The sequence below is a fragment of the Lycorma delicatula genome, chromosome 1, assembly GCF_047948215.1.
Source record: "Lycorma delicatula isolate Av1 chromosome 1, ASM4794821v1, whole genome shotgun sequence".
Taxonomy (NCBI): domain Eukaryota; kingdom Metazoa; phylum Arthropoda; class Insecta; order Hemiptera; family Fulgoridae; genus Lycorma; species Lycorma delicatula.
The window spans coordinates 232,548,172-232,573,039 of NC_134455.1; the positions used below are offsets into that span (position 1 = coordinate 232,548,172).

Consider the following 24,868-nt stretch of genomic DNA (forward strand, 5'->3'; position numbering starts at 1 on the left):
TCCAGTTTTAATCGCTTCAATAATTCTATTGTATAACGCACATATATAGGTGATTATCTGTATAACTTACCAACTTTTCACATTTACACTGCAGTATCTGTTTTTTTAAAAAACAGTGGGATATCAACATTTATGCACTCTCTAATATTCACCAATTGCTGGACCTCTCTTCCTGTGGTTTCGAGTGACCATAGAAAAAAAGTTTGATCACATGAAAAAGATGAATGAGGAAAGAGAGACCAGTTGTTTTACATTTTAGTTGAATCCTACATCTTTTTCACTGAGCTCTCAAGGAGAGTTTTGCAATGAAAAATCTCAATTTTTGTTTCATCCATACCTACGTAATCAATTTTTGGATAGAAAAATCTGGGATTTCAGGATGGATGAAGTTGTTGGAAGATTGATTATAATCGAGTGAATTTTATATAAATAGAATGTGCTGTGTAACCACCTTATTTGAGGCAGTAGGACAAGGCTTTGAGGTAGCGTATATATCAGAAATATGGATTTCTTTCATCTTTTTGCTATTTCAGAAATACGATGGCTACAAGGATATGTTCCATGTACCCTCCGCTATTTTATAGGATGGCTTTGTTCTTAGGTCATAATATTCTAAGCCTAAACATGAGATTTATCTTGAATGCACTGAGTGAATCGATGATTTTATAAAGTGTTGGCTGGGAGATTATCGGCGGCCATTAGTTCATCAGGTCCTGTGTCATATTTCACTTAATTCTAGTGCATTACGTATGCTCAATTACTTATTATATGGAAGGTAAATTACTTATTGTATTACTTATTATATGGAAGGAATACTTATTATCTGTGTTAGTGATTATGTGGTGGATACTTGTAGCTACAATGCTGCAATATTTATATCAATAATTATGAATTCTATCCTTACTCTTACCTGATTGCTAGTTTTTGTTTGTTTTACAGTATTTTGAGATCTTCTTGTCATTGATAATTCCCCATACTTTTCTATTAATTTTGGCGTCTTCTCAGCGGGTCTTTTTACCTAAAGAACTCAAACAAAACTCTGTAACATCGTATTTTGGTACAATTTAGAAGTTTCCTTTTATGACTTCATGAGATTATGATTAAAAGTATTTTAGTTTGTCAGAAACTACACGTTGTAATTCTTCCTTCAGAAAAAAATATACTTTTATATATATATACACTTACCATTTCATAAGGACAGAATGAATTGAAAGTTTCTATTACTGGAACACAAAAATAGAAAGTACTGCCAAAAATTTCCAGTAGGAACTGCAAAGAGTTTTCTCTTGGAAACTCTTTAAAGCGGAATTTCTTTACAGTTTTGGGACGTTTTACTGAGTTAGTATTGGGTTATTCATAAAATTTTTAGATCCAGTTATATACTATTTTTACATTTTGATAGTTTAGGAGAACAGTTTTTTTTTTTAATATTTAGATGATTACAATTAGTTTTATTTTGTAAAGGTTGCACAATCCATTTAAGTATAGAAAATTTCTAGGTCTGTCACATCATCCGGTACAATTTGTGGGTGAATATTATTTGCAGTGATAATCTTATTTAGCCAGAACTGTTATGAAGTCTGAATTGGAAACCCTCTCCTTTAAGGATATCGGCTTTTATAACAGTTACTTTCTGCTCTATTTCTTCTTATGTTGCACGTCTTAATGGAATTGGCTTGGAATCAATTCTTATTTCTTCTAAATTCTGGTGACATAGGGTTTGTAAGTGTGTCTTCTGACTATTTTCCTCTCCCGTTTTATTATTATTATTATTATTCTCTTGGGCAAGCCCAGTAAAAAGCATCCTGGCCGGCCCAAAGGCAAGGCGCATGAGCTGTAACTATTGTTCTGACATGCATTGTATATGTTAACATGAACTATTGAATACTATGGGTGAAATATATGAATGAAAGACAAAATACCAGACATAAAAAAAATTATGAACTGCCAGATGTTAACGGCCATTGTCCCCCGTCTGCAGCTCCATCTGATGACGATCAGGTGACGCTTCAAGAACAGGCGTTATCATATCGCTCGAGCTTGTGATGTACCGACGGACCAAGCGGCATGTATCCAGCAACACAGCCTTCTGCATTGGTCGGAACAGATTTGCTGGTGCTCCAACGGATCTTAATGAACCATGCAGAGAACGTGGAATCTCTCCCATCGCGCCCAAAACCACCGGGACCACTGTTACGCTCTCCTGGTCCCAAATCTCCCTGACTTGTTCTGCAAGATCCCTATACTTCACTAGTTTTTCCGTGTACTTCTTCACTATGTTGGTGGACAATGGGATTGTGACATCAATCAGGAAGGTGAAGCTCCTGCGGGCAAGGCTCCGACACCTCTAGAAACGGCCGTCCCTAACATGGGAAACAGACGCCGACCAAACGCCGCCCAATCTGGAACAGACGCGTTGGATTTAAAGTACCTGTTATGGTCCGCGGGTGGGCCTTTGAAGAACACCACCTACCCTGTATATCTACAAGGCCTTCCTCTATCCGCCACCTTGAGGACGCGCCCAGTAGGGGGACAGGACCCCCCCTGGGTTATTATTATTATTATTATTTTTTTTTTTTTTTTTTTTTTAGGTTTTTAGGGGCATCGACTACTTTGGTCATTAGCCCCATCCCACTTCAAAAAAAAACAAAAAAAAAAAAGGTTCAAAATTTCACATTTTATTGTTCAAAAAATGAACAAAATTTTGCTTTTTCTTATAATTTCTGATTCAATTATATCACTTTCTAGGCTTTCCTTTCGGCCAACCCTTTTTACACCGCTTTTCCATTCTGCGAACGGCCTCAACTTCCGACGACAGAGTGTCTGAGGCTTCGGACATGGCATCGTCTTCTCTTTCTGACGCCAATGACGTTCGCCGGCTTACATCAGGTGATGAAAGCTTCAATGGTGCTGTGAGCATCGTTGCAATTGAATCTAAACTTGCAACCGATGCACTTTCGGCGGCTGATGAACTCGATTCGATGTCTAAGGCTGTGCTTGGGCCGGCTGATACAGATGCTCTCGCCACAGTTGTTCTCTGAGCTTTTGGGGCCTCTGTAGGTACGGTTTTAATATCGTCTGTGTCTTGTGCTTTTTCGATAGTTACTTGCACCTCCATTTTGGTTGACGCAGATTTTTCCTGTACTCTTGTCACAGTATCCTTAGCTATATGACTCGTCGTCGGGGTGATCTTTAGATCTTTGTTGGATAAATCAAGATTTTTCTTCATTACGTCTATTGCTGGAGTTATAATCGAGGATTTTGCCGGTTTTTTAAACTGCGCTGGTACGGGTCTTCTGTCGGCGACGTCAGTCCGGGATTGAGCCTTCTCATGTTTACTTTGTTGTATCTGATGAGTCGACTCAATCTTGGAATCAATGATTCTTTCTATCACTGTCGCGAGACTTGGTGCCATCGTATTAAGCAACTGCTCCACGTTGATTTTAGGTGTGGGGGGAGCAGCAGCTGCTTCTGCGTATGAAGTCGATGGTCTAGGTGTACGTAGGTTTACAATCTTCTTCGCTTCAGGGTAGCTGACTTTTTGAAGCGTTTTAACCTCCTGAATGGCTGTTTCTGATTTGTATACTGGGCAGTTCCTGGATCGACAGTTATGGTGCCCTTTACAATTAATGCAGACTGGAGGGTCTTTACATGGATCACCCTCATGTATCGTCAATCCGCATATACAAATTTCCTGCGCTTCACATCTAGCGGCAGTGTGTCCGAAACGTTGACATCTAAAACATCTCATCGGCTGCGGAATAAATGCCCGTACATCAAGCCGATGGATGCCAGCTCGTACCTTTTCAGGAAGACTTGGCCTATTGAATGTCAATACATGAGAGGCCGAAGGAAGAATCTCACCATTTCGTCTCATAGAAAGTCTGCGACAATGTGTCACTCCCTGACTAGACATTTCCTGCACTATTTCTTCTTCAGTACAGTTAAGAAGATCACGGCAAACAACAACTCCTCTAGATGAATTAAGTGTACTATGCGGTTGGACAGTAACCGAAAATTCACCGATCTTCTTCAACGCCTGGACTTTCTGGCTTTGCATGTCGTTTATAGTTTCGACATGTAATCCGTTAAACGTCTTACGGATTTCCTTGACAGGACCACCAGCACAATTCGTAATCTCTCTAGCAATTAAGAATGGACTTACCTTTTGGAAGTTACCATTCTCTTTTGTAATGATCAAAAATCTTGGTTTGGGAACATTATTACCAAACAAAGCTTTTCTCAAATCTTTACTGATTTTATCAGCATCTTTTCTAATCTTATCACTCTCCTTACTTTTTTTCCGCTTCGCTTGTGGCGAATCGGCGGTTTCTAAACGAGGGTGTTTACGTGCACCCTCTGCCACGTTAGTTTGTTCAGAAAAATTCATGAACAGTGGATCCCTTCTGTAGCAAGGCTAGCCGCCGGGGTACACCCCCACTCCAGGGCTACTAACCTTGGAGGTCCTATCCGGTACTCCGGTGGAACCGGCATATGTCCTGGCAGAGAGCGGATGCGCAGTCTCTGCACTGACTCCAGGCCCCTACACACCGAAGCTTTCAGGGCTAACATGCTCCGAACATGGGCACCTTAACTACATGCTTGCCATCGCAGGGTGCATGTGGACAACGGAAGGGTCTGCGTTACACCTGCAATAACATTGACCCTGGCCGCCACATCGCCAGCTCTAAGAATGGTATGAATCCATTTCCAAAATCATATGTTACTCCATTTCCTGCAGGTAGCCAATAATCCAGTCCGTTTAGTGACCTGAAGTTGGAACCAGGTCAAACTCAACAATGCATAACCGAGGAATTTACTCGGAACCCCGTTAGCCAGCTATATGCGATGTACAAAGGTACAGCTGTTGCCGCCCTGGACGTGGAACATAGATGTTGTGTTCCGGACGTGGGGATTATCTACCTCAGGGCATTATTATTATTATTATTATTATTATTATTATTATTATTTTTTTTTTTTTTTTTTTTTTGAGGTTTTTAGGGGCATCGACTACTTTGGTCATTAGCCCCGTCCCACTTCAAAAAAAATAAAAGAAAAGGTTCAAAATTTCACAAAATGATCAAAATTTTGCTTTTCCTTATAATTTCTGGTCCAATTATATCACTTTTGTATAAAAAAAGCTGACAACACAGTTGTAAAACATTCCCGTTACGCGGCTAAAGCTGCGTTCCGGGAAAGTTCTACAACAGTGGGTTGTTTATGATGCACGGCTATACACACAACTTAGTTTAAAATATTTATCATTTTATTTAAATGTAATATTTTTTATTCTATTTAATTCAATGATTCTAACAAAAGGGCGCGTGCCTATCGTATTTAGTTAGACGTGTACGGTGGTACTAGCGGCGAAGGTCGGCACTAACTAAACTAGTAATTTCACAACTAACATAGAACAAATTTCGCTTTTCTACGATCAATAGATTGGTGTAGCGGCGAGGCTTAACGCACCAGATTCCGAGTCAACTGGGCAATCGAGTTCGAGACCCAGCCAGACCGAGTTAATTTTTTACACTTTAAATATTATTCATTTATTTAATTTTACCGCTCACCTGTGACGTTACAACATAGCAGACGACTACAACAGCATTTTGGGGCTAGGTTGCGATTTTGCAAAAAAAAAAGTTGTTTTCCAAATACTGTCATTTTTTATTTGTTAACAAATGCGCCAAAGAAAAATATGACCTTAATTAGGCGAAATTTCTAGATGCTGAGGGTGACCTTGCTCTACAGCCTCACCCCCTTGACCTTTTAAGTTGATAATTTAATGGCATCAATGCCCCATATATATAGAAGTAATCTGACAAATAAGTAATCTGATAGGTCAAATCGGTCTAGTAGTTCTGGAGATATAAGGTGATTTAGAGGCCAATACCGAGCACACACACGAACATTAATAATCGGAAAATTTCCATACGGTTTTTTAGATTCCTTAAGTCTCATATCGTCAAGATCCGGTGAAAACCGCAGCTACCCAAATTAGACCGATTATAATACTTTCCCTTCTAGAGCTATAGATCTGCTATGGCATCTGGTGTTCCACTGCCATACATGGTAGAACATACGGAGGGACTACGCTCAGTTCGGCCTCTTGACGCCTAAGAACATCATTTCAAAGATGCTAGGGGATAAGTAAGTGGGTATGGAACGTCATCTCCCTCCTTGTGGGCAAAATTATCCGTCGCAAAGCGTCGGTGGCGTAGGTTAGTGGACCCTCGTACGCGGAGCCGGCAGCAGTCTGCACTTGCGGGTTGTCGTTCATTCGGTGATGAGGCGTGCGGGACTTCTTAAGGTCTGCGCTTGCGCGGCCCTTCTGCGGGCACATTACTGTGTCGTCGTAATGACAGTAACATATCCCGGGTAATGCCTTCATGGCGGGTACCGGGGCATGTTGTTTTTAGGGAGAGGTTTTTTAGTGAGTCTCCACTTAGTGAGTTTTTGGCGGGAAACCCTACACACCCAGTAGTACGGGCTGCTGGGCGTCTGAGCAGATTTTTCTTCCTCCCGCGGAAAGATAAAAAAATCAAAAACAAATTTTGAAATCATTGTTATAATTTATCGGTTTCTCATCATATGGTTTTGGCTTTTTAATGAGCTTACACAAAGATGCTGTTAAAATTAGAACTTAAATTGTTCCTAGAAGTTTTTTTGCTATATTCTATCTAGATCAACTTCTTTTTTTTTATAGTATAGATAATTTGTATGGATAATCGTAAGATAATGTTACGTGATTGATTTATAATACTTCTATTAACAGATACAAAGGAAAATGTCTATCTTTTCTGGAAATTAAATTTATTTTTAGATAAAGGAGTATATTTTCCAATTTCTCCTTGATGTTTCTATTGTACGATATTGTCATTCAGTATTGATATGTGCATGATATAGTGTTAATATTGGATTGTTTTCCAGTACATTGATGGAATGTATTTTTTGTGTATTTTTGTATGTGGAAATCTGTCTCATCTCACAGATATAAAAATCTACTATCTGTAGCGGAGACTTTATAGTTGATTTTCGTTACCTGTTCTTTTCGATTAGTGAATTCTAAAGCAGCAAGGAAACCGCAGTCAGATGTAAATCGTCTATCGTCTCGGCAGTTAGAGGGCATTTTGTGCACTTTTGAGAAAATGTGCCTTAAGTAATGATTTGTGGGTTCTGTTTGATCTGAATATTTCTTTTATCCTGAAATATTTTCGTTGGTGTTTCCAGTTTTAATCGCTTCAATAATTCTATTGTATAACGCACATATATAGGTGATTATCTGTATAACTTACCAACTTTTCACATTTACACTGCAGTATCTGTTTTTTTAAAAAACAGTGGGATATCAACATTTATGCACTCTCTAATATTCACCAATTGCTGGACCTCTCTTCCTGTGGTTTCGAGTGACCATAGAAAAAAAGTTTGATCACATGAAAAAGATGAATGAGGAAAGAGAGACCAGTTGTTTTACATTTTAGTTGAATCCTACATCTTTTTCACTGAGCTCTCAAGGAGAGTTTTGCAATGAAAAATCTCAATTTTTGTTTCATCCATACCTACGTAATCAATTTTTGGATAGAAAAATCTGGGATTTCAGGATGGATGAAGTTGTTGGAAGATTGATTATAATCGAGTGAATTTTATATAAATAGAATGTGCTGTGTAACCACCTTATTTGAGGCAGTAGGACAAGGCTTTGAGGTAGCGTATATATCAGAAATATGGATTTCTTTCATCTTTTTGCTATTTCAGAAATACGATGGCTACAAGGATATGTTCCATGTACCCTCCGCTATTTTATAGGATGGCTTTGTTCTTAGGTCATAATATTCTAAGCCTAAACATGAGATTTATCTTGAATGCACTGAGTGAATCGATGATTTTATAAAGTGTTGGCTGGGAGATTATCGGCGGCCATTAGTTCATCAGGTCCTGTGTCATATTTCACTTAATTCTAGTGCATTACGTATGCTCAATTACTTATTATATGGAAGGTAAATTACTTATTGTATTACTTATTATATGGAAGGAATACTTATTATCTGTGTTAGTGATTATGTGGTGGATACTTGTAGCTACAATGCTGCAATATTTATATCAATAATTATGAATTCTATCCTTACTCTTACCTGATTGCTAGTTTTTGTTTGTTTTCCAGTATTTTGAGATCTTCTTGTCATTGATAATTCCCCATACTTTTCTATTAATTTTGGCGTCTTCTCAGCGGGTCTTTTTACCTAAAGAACTCAAACAAAACTCTGTAACATCGTATTTTGGTACAATTTAGAAGTTTCCTTTTATGACTTCATGAGATTATGATTAAAAGTATTTTAGTTTGTCAGAAACTACACGTTGTAATTCTTCCTTCAGAAAAAAATATACTTTTATATATATATACACTTACCATTTCATAAGGACAGAATGAATTGAAAGTTTCTATTACTGGAACACAAAAATAGAAAGTACTGCCAAAAATTTCCAGTAGGAACTGCAAAGAGTTTTCTCTTGGAAACTCTTTAAAGCGGAATTTCTTTACAGTTTTGGGACGTTTTACTGAGTTAGTATTGGGTTATTCATAAAATTTTTAGATCCAGTTATATACTATTTTTACATTTTGATAGTTTAGGAGAACAGTTTTTTTTTTTAATATTTAGATGATTACAATTAGTTTTATTTTGTAAAGGTTGCACAATCCATTTAAGTATAGAAAATTTCTAGGTCTGTCACATCATCCGGTACAATTTGTGGGTGAATATTATTTGCAGTGATAATCTTATTTAGCCAGAACTGTTATGAAGTCTGAATTGGAAACCCTCTCCTTTAAGGATATCGGCTTTTATAACAGTTACTTTCTGCTCTATTTCTTCTTATGTTGCACGTCTTAATGGAATTGGCTTGGAATCAATTCTTATTTCTTCTAAATTCTGGTGACATAGGGTTTGTAAGTGTGTCTTCTGACTATTTTCCTCTCCCGTTTTATTATTATTATTATTATTCTCTTGGGCAAGCCCAGTAAAAAGCATCCTGGCCGGCCCAAAGGCAAGGCGCATGAGCTGTAACTATTGTTCTGACATGCATTGTATATGTTAACATGAACTATTGAATACTATGGGTGAAATATATGAATGAAAGACAAAATACCAGACATAAAAAAAATTATGAACTGCCAGATGTTAACGGCCATTGTCCCCCGTCTGCAGCTCCATCTGATGACGATCAGGTGACGCTTCAAGAACAGGCGTTATCATATCGCTCGAGCTTGTGATGTACCGACGGACCAAGCGGCATGTATCCAGCAACACAGCCTTCTGCATTGGTCGGAACAGATTTGCTGGTGCTCCAACGGATCTTAATGAACCATGCAGAGAACGTGGAATCTCTCCCATCGCGCCCAAAACCACCGGGACCACTGTTACGCTCTCCTGGTCCCAAATCTCCCTGACTTGTTCTGCAAGATCCCTATACTTCACTAGTTTTTCCGTGTACTTCTTCACTATGTTGGTGGACAATGGGATTGTGACATCAATCAGGAAGGTGAAGCTCCTGCGGGCAAGGCTCCGACACCTCTAGAAACGGCCGTCCCTAACATGGGAAACAGACGCCGACCAAACGCCGCCCAATCTGGAACAGACGCGTTGGATTTAAAGTACCTGTTATGGTCCGCGGGTGGGCCTTTGAAGAACACCACCTACCCTGTATATCTACAAGGCCTTCCTCTATCCGCCACCTTGAGGACGCGCCCAGTAGGGGGACAGGACCCCCCCTGGGTTATTATTATTATTATTATTATTATTATTATTTTTTTTTTTTTTTTTTTTTTTTAGGTTTTTAGGGGCATCGACTACTTTGGTCATTAGCCCCATCCCACTTCAAAAAAAAACAAAAAAAAAAAAGGTTCAAAATTTCACATTTTATTGTTCAAAAAATGAACAAAATTTTGCTTTTTCTTATAATTTCTGATTCATATATCACTTTCTAGGCTTTCCTTTCGGCCAACCCTTTTTACACCGCTTTTCCATTCTGCGAACGGCCTCAACTTCCGACGACAGAGTGTCTGAGGCTTCGGACATGGCATCGTCTTCTCTTTCTGACGCCAATGACGTTCGCCGGCTTACATCAGGTGATGAAAGCTTCAATGGTGCTGTGAGCATCGTTGCAATTGAATCTAAACTTGCAACCGATGCACTTTCGGCGGCTGATGAACTCGATTCGATGTCTAAGGCTGTGCTTGGGCCGGCTGATACAGATGCTCTCGCCACAGTTGTTCTCTGAGCTTTTGGGGCCTCTGTAGGTACGGTTTTAATATCGTCTGTGTCTTGTGCTTTTTCGATAGTTACTTGCACCTCCATTTTGGTTGACGCAGATTTTTCCTGTACTCTTGTCACAGTATCCTTAGCTATATGACTCGTCGTCGGGGTGATCTTTAGATCTTTGTTGGATAAATCAAGATTTTTCTTCATTACGTCTATTGCTGGAGTTATAATCGAGGATTTTGCCGGTTTTTTAAACTGCGCTGGTACGGGTCTTCTGTCGGCGACGTCAGTCCGGGATTGAGCCTTCTCATGTTTACTTTGTTGTATCTGATGAGTCGACTCAATCTTGGAATCAATGATTCTTTCTATCACTGTCGCGAGACTTGGTGCCATCGTATTAAGCAACTGCTCCACGTTGATTTTAGGTGTGGGGGGAGCAGCAGCTGCTTCTGCGTATGAAGTCGATGGTCTAGGTGTACGTAGGTTTACAATCTTCTTCGCTTCAGGGTAGCTGACTTTTTGAAGCGTTTTAACCTCCTGAATGGCTGTTTCTGATTTGTATACTGGGCAGTTCCTGGATCGACAGTTATGGTGCCCTTTACAATTAATGCAGACTGGAGGGTCTTTACATGGATCACCCTCATGTATCGTCAATCCGCATATACAAATTTCCTGCGCTTCACATCTAGCGGCAGTGTGTCCGAAACGTTGACATCTAAAACATCTCATCGGCTGCGGAATAAATGCCCGTACATCAAGCCGATGGATGCCAGCTCGTACCTTTTCAGGAAGACTTGGCCTATTGAATGTCAATACATGAGAGGCCGAAGGAAGAATCTCACCATTTCGTCTCATAGAAAGTCTGCGACAATGTGTCACTCCCTGACTAGACATTTCCTGCACTATTTCTTCTTCAGTACAGTTAAGAAGATCACGGCAAACAACAACTCCTCTAGATGAATTAAGTGTACTATGCGGTTGGACAGTAACCGAAAATTCACCGATCTTCTTCAACGCCTGGACTTTCTGGCTTTGCATGTCGTTTATAGTTTCGACATGTAATCCGTTAAACGTCTTACGGATTTCCTTGACAGGACCACCAGCACAATTCGTAATCTCTCTAGCAATTAAGAATGGACTTACCTTTTGGAAGTTACCATTCTCTTTTGTAATGATCAAAAATCTTGGTTTGGGAACATTATTACCAAACAAAGCTTTTCTCAAATCTTTACTGATTTTATCAGCATCTTTTCTAATCTTATCACTCTCCTTACTTTTTTTCCGCTTCGCTTGTGGCGAATCGGCGGTTTCTAAACGAGGGTGTTTACGTGCACCCTCTGCCACGTTAGTTTGTTCAGAAAAATTCATGAACAGTGGATCCCTTCTGTAGCAAGGCTAGCCGCCGGGGTACACCCCCACTCCAGGGCTACTAACCTTGGAGGTCCTATCCGGTACTCCGGTGGAACCGGCATATGTCCTGGCAGAGAGCGGATGCGCAGTCTCTGCACTGACTCCAGGCCCCTACACACCGAAGCTTTCAGGGCTAACATGCTCCGAACATGGGCACCTTAACTACATGCTTGCCATCGCAGGGTGCATGTGGACAACGGAAGGGTCTGCGTTACACCTGCAATAACATTGACCCTGGCCGCCACATCGCCAGCTCTAAGAATGGTATGAATCCATTTCCAAAATCATATGTTACTCCATTTCCTGCAGGTAGCCAATAATCCAGTCCGTTTAGTGACCTGAAGTTGGAACCAGGTCAAACTCAACAATGCATAACCGAGGAATTTACTCGGAACCCCGTTAGCCAGCTATATGCGATGTACAAAGGTACAGCTGTTGCCGCCCTGGACGTGGAACATAGATGTTGTGTTCCGGACGTGGGGATTATCTACCTCAGGGCATTATTATTATTATTATTATTATTATTATTATTATTTTTTTTTTTTTTTTTTTTTTTTGAGGTTTTTAGGGGCATCGACTACTTTGGTCATTAGCCCCGTCCCACTTCAAAAAAAATAAAAGAAAAGGTTCAAAATTTCACAAAATGATCAAAATTTTGCTTTTCCTTATAATTTCTGGTCCAATTATATCACTTTTGTATAAAAAAAGCTGACAACACAGTTGTAAAACATTCCCGTTACGCGGCTAAAGCTGCGTTCCGGGAAAGTTCTACAACAGTGGGTTGTTTATGATGCACGGCTATACACACAACTTAGTTTAAAATATTTATCATTTTATTTAAATGTAATATTTTTTATTCTATTTAATTCAATGATTCTAACAAAAGGGCGCGTGCCTATCGTATTTAGTTAGACGTGTACGGTGGTACTAGCGGCGAAGGTCGGCACTAACTAAACTAGTAATTTCACAACTAACATAGAACAAATTTCGCTTTTCTACGATCAATAGATTGGTGTAGCGGCGAGGCTTAACGCACCAGATTCCGAGTCAACTGGGCAATCGAGTTCGAGACCCAGCCAGACCGAGTTAATTTTTTACACTTTAAATATTATTCATTTATTTAATTTTACCGCTCACCTGTGACGTTACAACATAGCAGACGACTACAACAGCATTTTGGGGCTAGGTTGCGATTTTGCAAAAAAAAAAGTTGTTTTCCAAATACTGTCATTTTTTATTTGTTAACAAATGCGCCAAAGAAAAATATGACCTTAATTAGGCGAAATTTCTAGATGCTGAGGGTGACCTTGCTCTACAGCCTCACCCCCTTGACCTTTTAAGTTGATAATTTAATGGCATCAATGCCCCATATATATAGAAGTAATCTGACAAATAAGTAATCTGATAGGTCAAATCGGTCTAGTAGTTCTGGAGATATAAGGTGATTTAGAGGCCAATACCGAGCACACACACGAACATTAATAATCGGAAAATTTCCATACGGTTTTTTAGATTCCTTAAGTCTCATATCGTCAAGATCCGGTGAAAACCGCAGCTACCCAAATTAGACCGATTATAATACTTTCCCTTCTAGAGCTATAGATCTGCTATGGCATCTGGTGTTCCACTGCCATACATGGTAGAACATACGGAGGGACTACGCTCAGTTCGGCCTCTTGACGCCTAAGAACATCATTTCAAAGATGCTAGGGGATAAGTAAGTGGGTATGGAACGTCATCTCCCTCCTTGTGGGCAAAATTATCCGTCGCAAAGCGTCGGGGGCGTAGGTTAGTGGACCCTCGTACGCGGAGCCGGCAGCAGTCTGCACTTGCGGGTTGTCGTTCATTCGGTGATGAGGCGTGCGGGACTTCTTAAGGTCTGCGCTTGCGCGGCCCTTCTGCGGGCACATTACTGTGTCGTCGTAATGACAGTAACATATCCCGGGTAATGCCTTCATGGCGGGTACCGGGGCATGTTGTTTTTAGGGAGAGGTTTTTTAGTGAGTCTCCACTTAGTGAGTTTTTGGCGGGAAACCCTACACACCCAGTAGTACGGGCTGCTGGGCGTCTGAGCAGATTTTTCTTCCTCCCGCGGAAAGATAAAAAAATCAAAAACAAATTTTGAAATCATTGTTATAATTTATCGGTTTCTCATCATATGGTTTTGGCTTTTTAATGAGCTTACACAAAGATGCTGTTAAAATTAGAACTTAAATTGTTCCTAGAAGTTTTTTTGCTATATTCTATCTAGATCAACTTCTTTTTTTTTTATAGTATAGATAATTTGTATGGATAATCGTAAGATAATGTTACGTGATTGATTTATAATACTTCTATTAACAGATACAAAGGAAAATGTCTATCTTTTCTGGAAATTAAATTTATTTTTAGATAAAGGAGTATATTTTCCAATTTCTCCTTGATGTTTCTATTGTACGATATTGTCATTCAGTATTGATATGTGCATGATATAGTGTTAATATTGGATTGTTTTCCAGTACATTGATGGAATGTATTTTTTGTGTATTTTTGTATGTGGAAATCTGTCTCATCTCACAGATATAAAAATCTACTATCTGTAGCGGAGACTTTATAGTTGATTTTCGTTACCTGTTCTTTTCGATTAGTGAATTCTAAAGCAGCAAGGAAACCGCAGTCAGATGTAAATCGTCTATCGTCTCGGCAGTTAGAGGGCATTTTGTGCACTTTTGAGAAAATGTGCCTTAAGTAATGATTTGTGGGTTCTGTTTGATCTGAATATTTCTTTTATCCTGAAATATTTTCGTTGGTGTTTCCAGTTTTAATCGCTTCAATAATTCTATTGTATAACGCACATATATAGGTGATTATCTGTATAACTTACCAACTTTTCACATTTACACTGCAGTATCTGTTTTTTAAAAAACAGTTGGATATCAACATTTATGCACTCTCTAATATTCACCAATTGCTGGACCTCTCTTCCTGTGGTTTCGAGTGACCATAGAAAAAAAGTTTGATCACATGAAAAAGATGAATGAGGAAAGAGAGACCAGTTGTTTTACATTTTAGTTGAATCCTACATCTTTTTCACTGAGCTCTCAAGGAGAGTTTTGCAATGAAAAATCTCAATTTTTGTTTCATCCATACCTACGTAATCAATTTTTGGATAGAAAAATCTGGGATTTCAGGATGGATGAAGTTGTTGGAAGATTGATTATAATCGAGTGAATTTTATATAAATAGAATGTGCTGTGTAACCACCTTATTTGAGGCAGTAGGACAAGGCTTTGAGGTAGCGTATATATCAGAAATATGGATTTCTTTCATCTTTTTGCTATTTCAGAAATACGATGGCTACAAGGATATGTTCCATGTACCCTCCGCTATTTTATAGGATGGCTTTGTTCTTAGGTCATAATATTCTAAGCCTAAACATGAGATTTATCTTGAATGCACTGAGTGAATCGATGATTTTATAAAGTGTTGGCTGGGAGATTATCGGCGGCCATTAGTTCATCAGGTTCTGTGTCATATTTCACTTAATTCTAGTGCATTACGTATGCTCAATTACTTATTATATGGAAGGTAAATTACTTATTGTATTACTTATTATATGGAAGGAATACTTATTATCTGTGTTAGTGATTATGTGGTGGATACTTGTAGCTACAATGCTGCAATATTTATATCAATAATTATGAATTCTATCCTTACTCTTACCTGATTGCTAGTTTTTGTTTGTTTTACAGTATTTTGAGATCTTCTTGTCATTGATAATTCCCCATACTTTTCTATTAATTTTGGCGTCTTCTCAGCGGGTCTTTTTACCTAAAGAACTCAAACAAAACTCTGTAACATCGTATTTTGGTACAATTTAGAAGTTTCCTTTTATGACTTCATGAGATTATGATTAAAAGTATTTTAGTTTGTCAGAAACTACACGTTGTAATTCTTCCTTCAGAAAAAAATATACTTTTATATATATATATATATATATACACTTACCACTTCATAAGGACAGAATGAATTGAAAGTTTCTATTACTGGAACACAAAAATAGAAAGTACTGCCAAAGATTTCCAGTAGGAACTGCAAAGAGTTTTCTCTTGGAAACTCTTTAAAGCGGAATTTCTTTACAGTTTTGGGACGTTTTACTGAGTTAGTATTGGGTTATTCATAAAATTTTTAGATCCAGTTATATACTATTTTTACATTTTGATAGTTTAGGAGAACAGTTTTTTTTTTAATATTTAGATGATTACAATTAGTTTTATTTTGTAAAGGTTGCACAATCCATTTAAGTATAGAAAATTTCTAGGTCTGTCACATCATCCGGTACAATTTGTGGGTGAATATTATTTGCAGTGATAATCTTATTTAGCCAGAACTGTTATGAAGTCTGAATTGGAAACCCTCTCCTTTAAGGATATCGGCTTTTATAACAGTTACTTTCTGCTCTATTTCTTCTTATGTTGCACGTCTTAATGGAATTGGCTTGGAATCAATTCTTATTTCTTCTAAATTCTGGTGACATAGGGTTTGTAAGTGTGTCTTCTGACTATTTTCCTCTCCCGTTTTATTATTATTATTATTATTCTCTTGGGCAAGCCCAGTAAAAAGCATCCTGGCCGGCCCAAAGGCAAGGCGCATGAGCTGTAACTATTGTTCTGACATGCATTGTATATGGTAACATGAACTATTGAATACTATGGGTGAAATATATGAATGAAAGACAAAATACCAGACATAAAAAAAATTATGAACTGCCAGATGTTAACGGCCATTGTCCCCCGTCTGCAGCTCCATCTGATGACGATCAGGTGACGCTTCAAGAACAGGCGTTATCATATCGCTCGAGCTTGTGATGTACCGACGGACCAAGCGGCATGTATCCAGCAACACAGCCTTCTGCATTGGTCGGAACAGATTTGCTGGTGCTCCAACGGATCTTAATGAACCATGCAGAGAACGTGGAATCTCTCCCATCGCGCCCAAAACCACCGGGACCACTGTTACGCTCTCCTGGTCCCAAATCTCCCTGACTTGTTCTGCAAGATCCCTATACTTCACTAGTTTTTCCGTGTACTTCTTCACTATGTTGGTGGACAATGGGATTGTGACATCAATCAGGAAGGTGAAGCTCCTGCGGGCAAGGCTCCGACACCTCTAGAAACGGCCGTCCCTAACATGGGAAACAGACGCCGACCAAACGCCGCCCAATCTGGAACAGACGCGTTGGATTTAAAGTACCTGTTATGGTCCGCGGGTGGGCCTTTGAAGAACACCACCTACCCTGTATATCTACAAGGCCTTCCTCTATCCGCCACCTTGAGGACGCGCCCAGTAGGGGGACAGGACCCCCCCTGGGTTATTATTATTATTATTATTATTATTATTATTTTTTTTTTTTTTTTTTTTTTTTAGGTTTTTAGGGGCATCGACTACTTTGGTCATTAGCCCCATCCCACTTCAAAAAAAAACAAAAAAAAAAAAGGTTCAAAATTTCACATTTTATTGTTCAAAAAATGATCAAAATTTTGCTTTTCCTTATAGTTTCTGGTCCAATTATATAACTATCTAGGCTTTCCTTTCGGCCAACCCTTTTTACACCGCTTTTCCATTCTGCGAACGGCCTCAACTTCCGACGACAGAGTGTCTGAGGCTTCGGACATGGCATCGTCTTCTCTTTCTGACGCCAATGACGTTCGCCGGCTTACATCAGGTGATGAAAGCTTCAATGGTGCTGTGAGCATCGTTGCAATTGAGTCTAAACTTGCAACCGATGCACTTTCGGCGGCTGATGAACTCGATTCTATGTCTAAGGCTGTGCTTGGACCGGCTGATACAGATGCTCTCGCCACAGTTGTTCTCTGAGCTTTTGGGGCCTCTGTAGGTACAGTTTTAATATCGTCTGTGTCCGGTGCTTTTTGGATAGTTACTTGCACCTCCATTTTGGTTGACGCAGATTTTTCCTGTACTCTTGTCACAGTATCCTTAGCTATATGACTCGTCATCGGGATGATCTTTAGATCTTTGTCGGATAAATCAAGATTTTTCTTCATTACGTCTATTGCTGGAGTTATAATCGAAGATTTTGCCGGTTTTTTAAATTGAGCTGGTACGGGTCTTCTGTCGGCGACGCCAGTCCGGGAATGAGCCTTCTCATGTTTACTTTGTTGTATCTGATGTGTCGACTCGATCTTGGAATCAATGATTCTTTCTATCATTGTCGCGAGACTTGGCGCCATCGTATTAAGCAACTGCTCCACGTTGATTTTAGGTGTGGGGGGAGCAGCAGCTGCTTCTGCGTATGAAGTCGATGGTCTAGGTGTACGTAGGTTTACAATCTTCCTCGCTTCAGGGTAGCTGACTTTTTGAAGCGTTTTAACCTCCTGAATGGCTGTTTCTGATTTGTATACTGGGCAGTTCCTGGATCGACAGTTATGGTGCCCTTTACAATTAATGCAGACTGGAGGGTCTTTACATGGATCACCCTCATGTACCTTCATTCCGCATATACAAATTTCCTGCGCTTCACACCTAGCGGCAGTGTGTCCGAAACGTTGACATCTAAAACATCTCATCGGCTGCGGAATAAATGCCCGTACATCAAGCCGATGGATGCCAGCTCGTACCTTTTCAGGAAGACTTGGCCTATTGAATGTCAAAACATGAGAGGCCGAAGGAAGAATCTCACCATTTCGTCTCATAGAAAGTCTGCGACAATGTGTCACTCCCTGACTAGACATTTCCTGCACTATTTGTTCTTCAGTACAGTTAAGAAGATCACGGCAAACAACAACTCCTCTAGATGAATTAAGTGTACTATGCGGTTGGACAGTAACCGCAAATTCACCGATCTTCTTCAACGCCTGGACTTTCTGGCTTTGCATGTCGTTTATAGTTTCGACATGTAATCCGTTAAACGTCTTACGGATTTCCTTGACAGGACCACCAGCACAATTCGTAATCTCTCTAGCAATTAAGAATGGACTTACCTTTTGGAAGTTACCATTCTCTTTTGTAATGATCAAAAATCTTGGTTTGGGAACTTTATTACCAAACAAAGCTTTTCTCAAATCTTTACTGATTTTATCAGCATCTTTTCTAATCTTATCACTCTCCACTTTTTTCCGCTTCGCTTGTGGCGAATCGGCGGTTTCTAAACAAGGTTGTTTACGTGCACCCTTTGCCACGTTAGTTTGTTCAGAAAAATTCATGAACAGTGGATCCCTTCTGTAGCAAGGCTAGCCGCCGGGGTACACCCCCACTCCAGGGCTAATTATTATTATTATTATTATTATAAGTAAAATTAGAAAGTATGAAAGAAGTAATGTAGTCATTAAAAACAGATTCTTACCACAAACCAAGAGAAAATCCTTGCGGAAATGGGAATCTGCTACTGTCAAATCTAAAATTAGAAAAAATGTTCTTGAATACATTTGTGGAGGGTAAGGCTGTACGGTAATGAAACATGGTCAGTGGTCAGTAATGAAACAAAGCAGAAATAAAAGGATTGACATTGTTCAAAATTAGAGTTAAATGAGTTATATGAGGATTTTGAAAATTAAATAGGTCGATCAATTTTGAAGTGAATAGGTTTTAAGACAAATACAACAGCTGGGAATCGTTTGACAGAATTTTCTAAAGAGACAAACTAAGTTGCTGAGTCACGTATCAAATCATACAAGTTAATTTTTGTGATAGAAGGATATGAAAAAGGTTAAAACCTGTAGAGTAAAACAAAGGCTGGAATATTTGAAACATATAGCTGATGATTTATTACGTAGTTGACACTGAGCATAAAATATTGGCATCGTGCAGAAATGAAAGGAGAATAGCATCTCATGATTTCAACAACAACTCATGACTTCAAAACAACAACTGATGATTTCAAAAAGCATATTATCTCACTACTAAGTAAAAATTTGAATTCATTCTTATGCGATTAATAAAATTATTATTATTTATTCTTGGCGTTTCTTCCAATATAGAGCTTTAGCTAGCCCCTTATGGGCAAGGCTTACGATTTTCACTATTTTTACTTGTTATTCAACAATATGCATTAAAACCCATAGAATACACAGGACTAGGATGTCATGTATATTCTAATTCCTCTAATTCTCATAGCTGTATTTCAGTTCAGTTACCTCATCTGGTTCTGATTGTGAAAGGTTTACTTCTACATGTGATGTAAGAGTTGTACAGTGTTAAAAAATACAGCTTCTTACATCAGAAGGTACAGACTGCATTATTATTCCGTTGCATTAGAAACATGTTTTTTCTGCAATATTTCTATTTAACGTATCCATTATATTTACTGACCGCTGTTATATTTGATGTGAATTGCTTCAGTTGAACAAGAATCTAAGTTGTTTTTTTCCTGCTCCTTTGATTTAATACTGAAACCTCAAGTCAGCAAAGGAAATAGTAACCTTTTATTCAATGTTAACCTTTCATGTTATGTTAATTGCCATCAGTGGTACACGCAAGGAGCCACCTTCGTACCAAAGAACTACACCCACTACCCAAGTAAAATAACAATTTCTCTCTGTAAAAGAAAAAACTAGGAATGATAAGTTAGACAATGACATAACGATTAATCAGGTGGTTTTGAAAGTGTGATAGTTTAATATAGCTTCACCAGCACAATATTCTTAGCGATCACTCCTTAAGACCGTAGCGACGACACCTACGATCAGTCCTTTTTTTTTAAATTTGCTAACTTATAGGTTATCCATTGTAACATTATATAATTAAATTTTGATATTTGTTGGTTGGTAAAGAATAATATTATCTTAGATCTGGCGGAATAATCATCACAAAATTCTAATTTTTTAATATGCTTTAGGTTGTTACGGAATGTGAAACACTAAATCAATAACTATTTGCTTTCTCACAAATTAAACCTTAGTCGATGTTAAAAGGAACTACGGAAGAGCTATTGGCAAGATAAATGCTGCCAATTAATGTTATTTAATCGGAATAACCTAATTTTTATAAGTAGTAAACATTCGTTAAATAAAAATATAATCTTTAAAATACAAACGTTTTTAATTCACTAAAAACCACATCTTAATAAATGTTAATGTCAAAGAATGTTAAACAAACAGAAGGGTTTTTAATTGTACAATTTATACTTCAATGCAAATATGAGTTGATATTTTACCGTCACAGATGTAGCGAAGAAGCTGAAAAAGCCAGGGGTTATGGGTTTATGGGGTTGCAGAGATAGTCGTAGCAACAAGTAGAAAGGATAGGTATACATATTTGCAATCTTCTCAATTCTAGATAACCTAAAATGAAAACAAAAGGGAAAACTGAATTCTCAACACAACTGTCAGTATCATTTAAACCAAAATATTCAAAAGTATTTCCCAAAATAATGTCACAGTATTTGTATTAAACTCTTCCTTTTAAGTATCCCGTTACAAGGGACTGTAGCAATAAAATTATTATTGTTATGGCAATAAATATTTTTTTTTTTAACAGTCAACTATTTATGTTATTAGTGTAGTGTTTGAGCACTAAATAGACTAGCTATTCATTTATCAGTCTTAAAGTACATAACTTACTCTCTTGAAATTAAAAATTCTTCTTCTTCTCTTCTTGAATTTAAAATGTTTTATACTAATATGCGTGCTGTTTTAAAATTATTTCATTTCTTTTTATTGCAGTCCAGAATTTCACTATTTGATGTTGCAAAGATTCCTCTTTGCAAAGATAGTCTCTTACTGTTCCATTCTAATCGGTTCCATTTCCTTCCTAACAATTTTCTTTCTGCAATTCAAAATCAACAATGCTTCATACGCTGCTAATTTTACACCGTGCATTAAATTACAAGTTTTTGAAAAATTTTGTAAACTTTTGGACTCGCATCGATCCTTTGCTTACATAACAAAGAATTTTCAGAATTTCTCCTAGAACTTTGCACTAATTTCTAATTCAAATCTCTCTTGACTCTGCCTTTGTCTAAGTCCTTCTATATGGAGATATTTTCTAATCTCAACTCGTTTCACGGCAACATTTCCCACGACCAGGCACAGCTATATCTTTATATAAGCTACTTTTGTCTAATTTTACTTCAAGTATAATTAATTGTATGCAATATTTATTATATTGCATACAAATTATATTGTACATAAATGTTATGCGTTACTTCCTAATAATAATTCGTAATTTACAGTTTCAAAAATTTTATTTCGTTTTTCACAATTTATTTGAATGCGTGTTGATCGATTAAATTAAACACACATTTAAAGGGGAGTATCTCAATGCTTTAAGTTTTTAATGATAAAGATAGAAAATACTTCAATTATAATTAACTCGGCATTCATATTTCATTAAAATCATTTCCAATGAGATAAGAATGTAACTCAACATTATTCTATTCTATATTGTATACGAAGTGTGAATTGGCCCAATTATGACATTCATTGCGTGGGACATTCGAAAAATTAAGCTTTTAAATAGTGAAGAAATATTTTGATTCACTTCAGTTTTTCCTGAGATTAATTCAGACAAAGAAACAAACTAGTCTAAAAAGACTATCGATTATTTAGTAGTACAACTACAGTAAAAAATATGCAGATATATATCCAATACATTTAAATAACTCATAAAGTTAATTTGAGAACCATTTAATAAGTTAATAGCTGTAAAGATTAATTTGAAGTCGTTTAAAAAATAAATTTAATCAAACACCGGAAATGTTTACGAAACAATTTGAAGTTGGTTAATTTATCCATTCATAGTGTTCAGCCATTTAATAATTTTATTTTTTTAACATTTACTGCATTATTATATAGATAATATTTAATAATTAAATAATTAATTAATAATTATATAATTAATGAATATTATATTTTTATAATAGGTTAAATAAAGAAAATAATGAAATTTTAATAAACTCCAATTAAGATGTAGCTCTATAAAAACAGATTAAATTCATTATGTATTTAATATACAATGCTGTAAATTATTACCTAAAAGTAGTTTTTATCTCCAACACCTTTTAACAAACATTTATTACAAATTACACCTAAGAATGTTGTTTCATAAATTTTATGAATATATATTAATATAATCAAGATGACACCTAATGTTTTACGTATAGGATAGTCAAGCAAGAGTGAGGTCCTAAATGCTCACTTGTCCTGTAAAATACACAAGGAGGTTACGGGCCGTTTCCTGCGAATACTGGTGTGATCGTGAATATATGTTTGACTGTAGGTTTGTGAGTGTTTGCATGTTTATGTTTATGTGAGCTGTTGATATGTGAAGCCTAGAACTGATTTTTTTTCCTGTATTTGTGGGTAAGGTAATTTTTTTTCACTTGTTTAAAACATAAAATTTTCTCGTTTCAGAATTTGAAAGATCAGATACTTACAACAAATGTGTGGCTTGAGCATGTAAGTAAGAAGAAACTACTTTTTTCCTCTGACATTAGAAAATTTGTTCGTATAATCCTAAGATTTTAATACTGTTAAAATTTGTAAATTTATTCATTGTTATTTATGTTTCTGGAAAAAGAATTATAGACGAGTAAATAAAGAGCATTCAAATAACAGTGCGTAACAAAACCTGTAAATTCATACCCCTCTTAAAAAATAAAATTATTATTTTATTCTTCTACTATTTTAAAATTTTGCAATAAAGATTTTTTTTTCTCCTAGAATCTTTAATAGAAACAAAAATTCAATTAATATAAATATAAATCACAAATACTAATATAAATCATATGCGTTAGTTATAATTTTTCTTTCCGGTAAAACATTACTCACTCTATAAAATTCTCAAAATCCTCTTAATTCATCAAAATTGACAGTATTTTAAAGCAAAGTATCACCAAAGTCAACTAATTGAATATATACGAGATCTACGACGAAAGAAAGCCAAATAAATTTACATAAATTTGAACACAACGTATCATTACTCTCAATGCCAACTGATAACGATGAAGGTCAACAACTGCCGCATTTATAAGTGAAAAATATGCCGTAATAAGTCCCTATCCAGCATGGAAGATAAAATAAAATTGCAAAAAATCGCAAAAAATCACAAAAAATTGCACTCCCTTACAGTAGATTTTTTTTTTGTTAACTTCAAAAAAATTCCAAATGATATGCATCACGATTAATAAATATGGATGGAGAATATGATTGTTTTTTGAAAGTCTATTTAGATTTTCCGTGATATTTTTATGGTATGCACAGAAATTTACTCTCAATGCCAACTGATAACGATGAAGGTCAACAACTGCCGCATTTATAAGTTAAAAATATGCCGTAATAAGTCCCTATCCAGCATGGAAGATAAAATAAAATATGTCGTGTTTTACTGCACCTTAATATTGTAATAAACATCTTAACACCTGGCCACTTAGAAAGAGTTTTACTGTACTAGTCATTAGAATTTTAGGATTTATCATATGAGCACTTCTTATATTTTTAGAAATAGATATTGGTAATTATTATGAAATTCAAGAACTGAACAAAAAATGATTTTTTTTTAATTTAAGAATAAAGTGACTTAACTTATGGTAAAAAGAGCATGCTTGGATAAATCCAATTATTTAGAATTTTCTTACTACAAGTCATTTAATTTAAAATGTTCAAACACCATTATGAATAATTTATTCTGAATGTAGGAGAGAGGATTTTAAGTTGTTGATGACCAACGCTGAGAGATTTTTCTTCACCCGGTCGATCAATTTTTTTTCAGAATAGCAACTACCGAAAATTATTCCGATCAAGATTCTTTTTAAAATTGTGTCCTCTCTAAAACCATTAAACAAAGGTGAAAAGTGAAAGGCGTACCGATCGTTGCGTACATCAGTTTACATGAAAAAATATACTTAACGATAGATTGGATGCAGAAATATATTTAACGTTAGATTGGAAGAATAAAAAAAAAACTATTTTAAAATTAATTTTCTACATGACAAAAATATTTACCTGGCTGAAAATCATCTACAGCTATTTGATGGATATAAAGTAGATGAGATAAACGAGACAAACGTTTGGAAGTGATAAAAAAGGTTATTTAACGAAGAGAAGAAAAACATACGCCATAAACAACCGAGTGTTACCTGTAATCACCGACGTTTTTGGAACAAGAAAGGTATTCTTCTAATTGCTTATTCACCTCGAAGGGAAGACACTAACTTAGAAAAGATTTTCAAACAGAAAATATTACAGTGTTGCAATAGAACCGTT

The 24,868-nt window shown here is 36.9% G+C and overlaps 1 protein-coding gene across 1 annotated transcript in view; it reads left to right on the forward strand.

Moving 5' to 3' along the window:
• Positions 1–24,868, forward strand: part of nAChRalpha2 (nicotinic acetylcholine receptor alpha2) — a 299,616-nt gene that overhangs the window by 145,450 nt on the left and 129,298 nt on the right. The window contains exon 2 of the mRNA XM_075374216.1: positions 23,018–23,062. Coding sequence (XP_075230331.1) covers positions 23,018–23,062 — 45 coding nt within the window. The remainder of the gene's footprint in view (positions 1–23,017; positions 23,063–24,868) is intronic.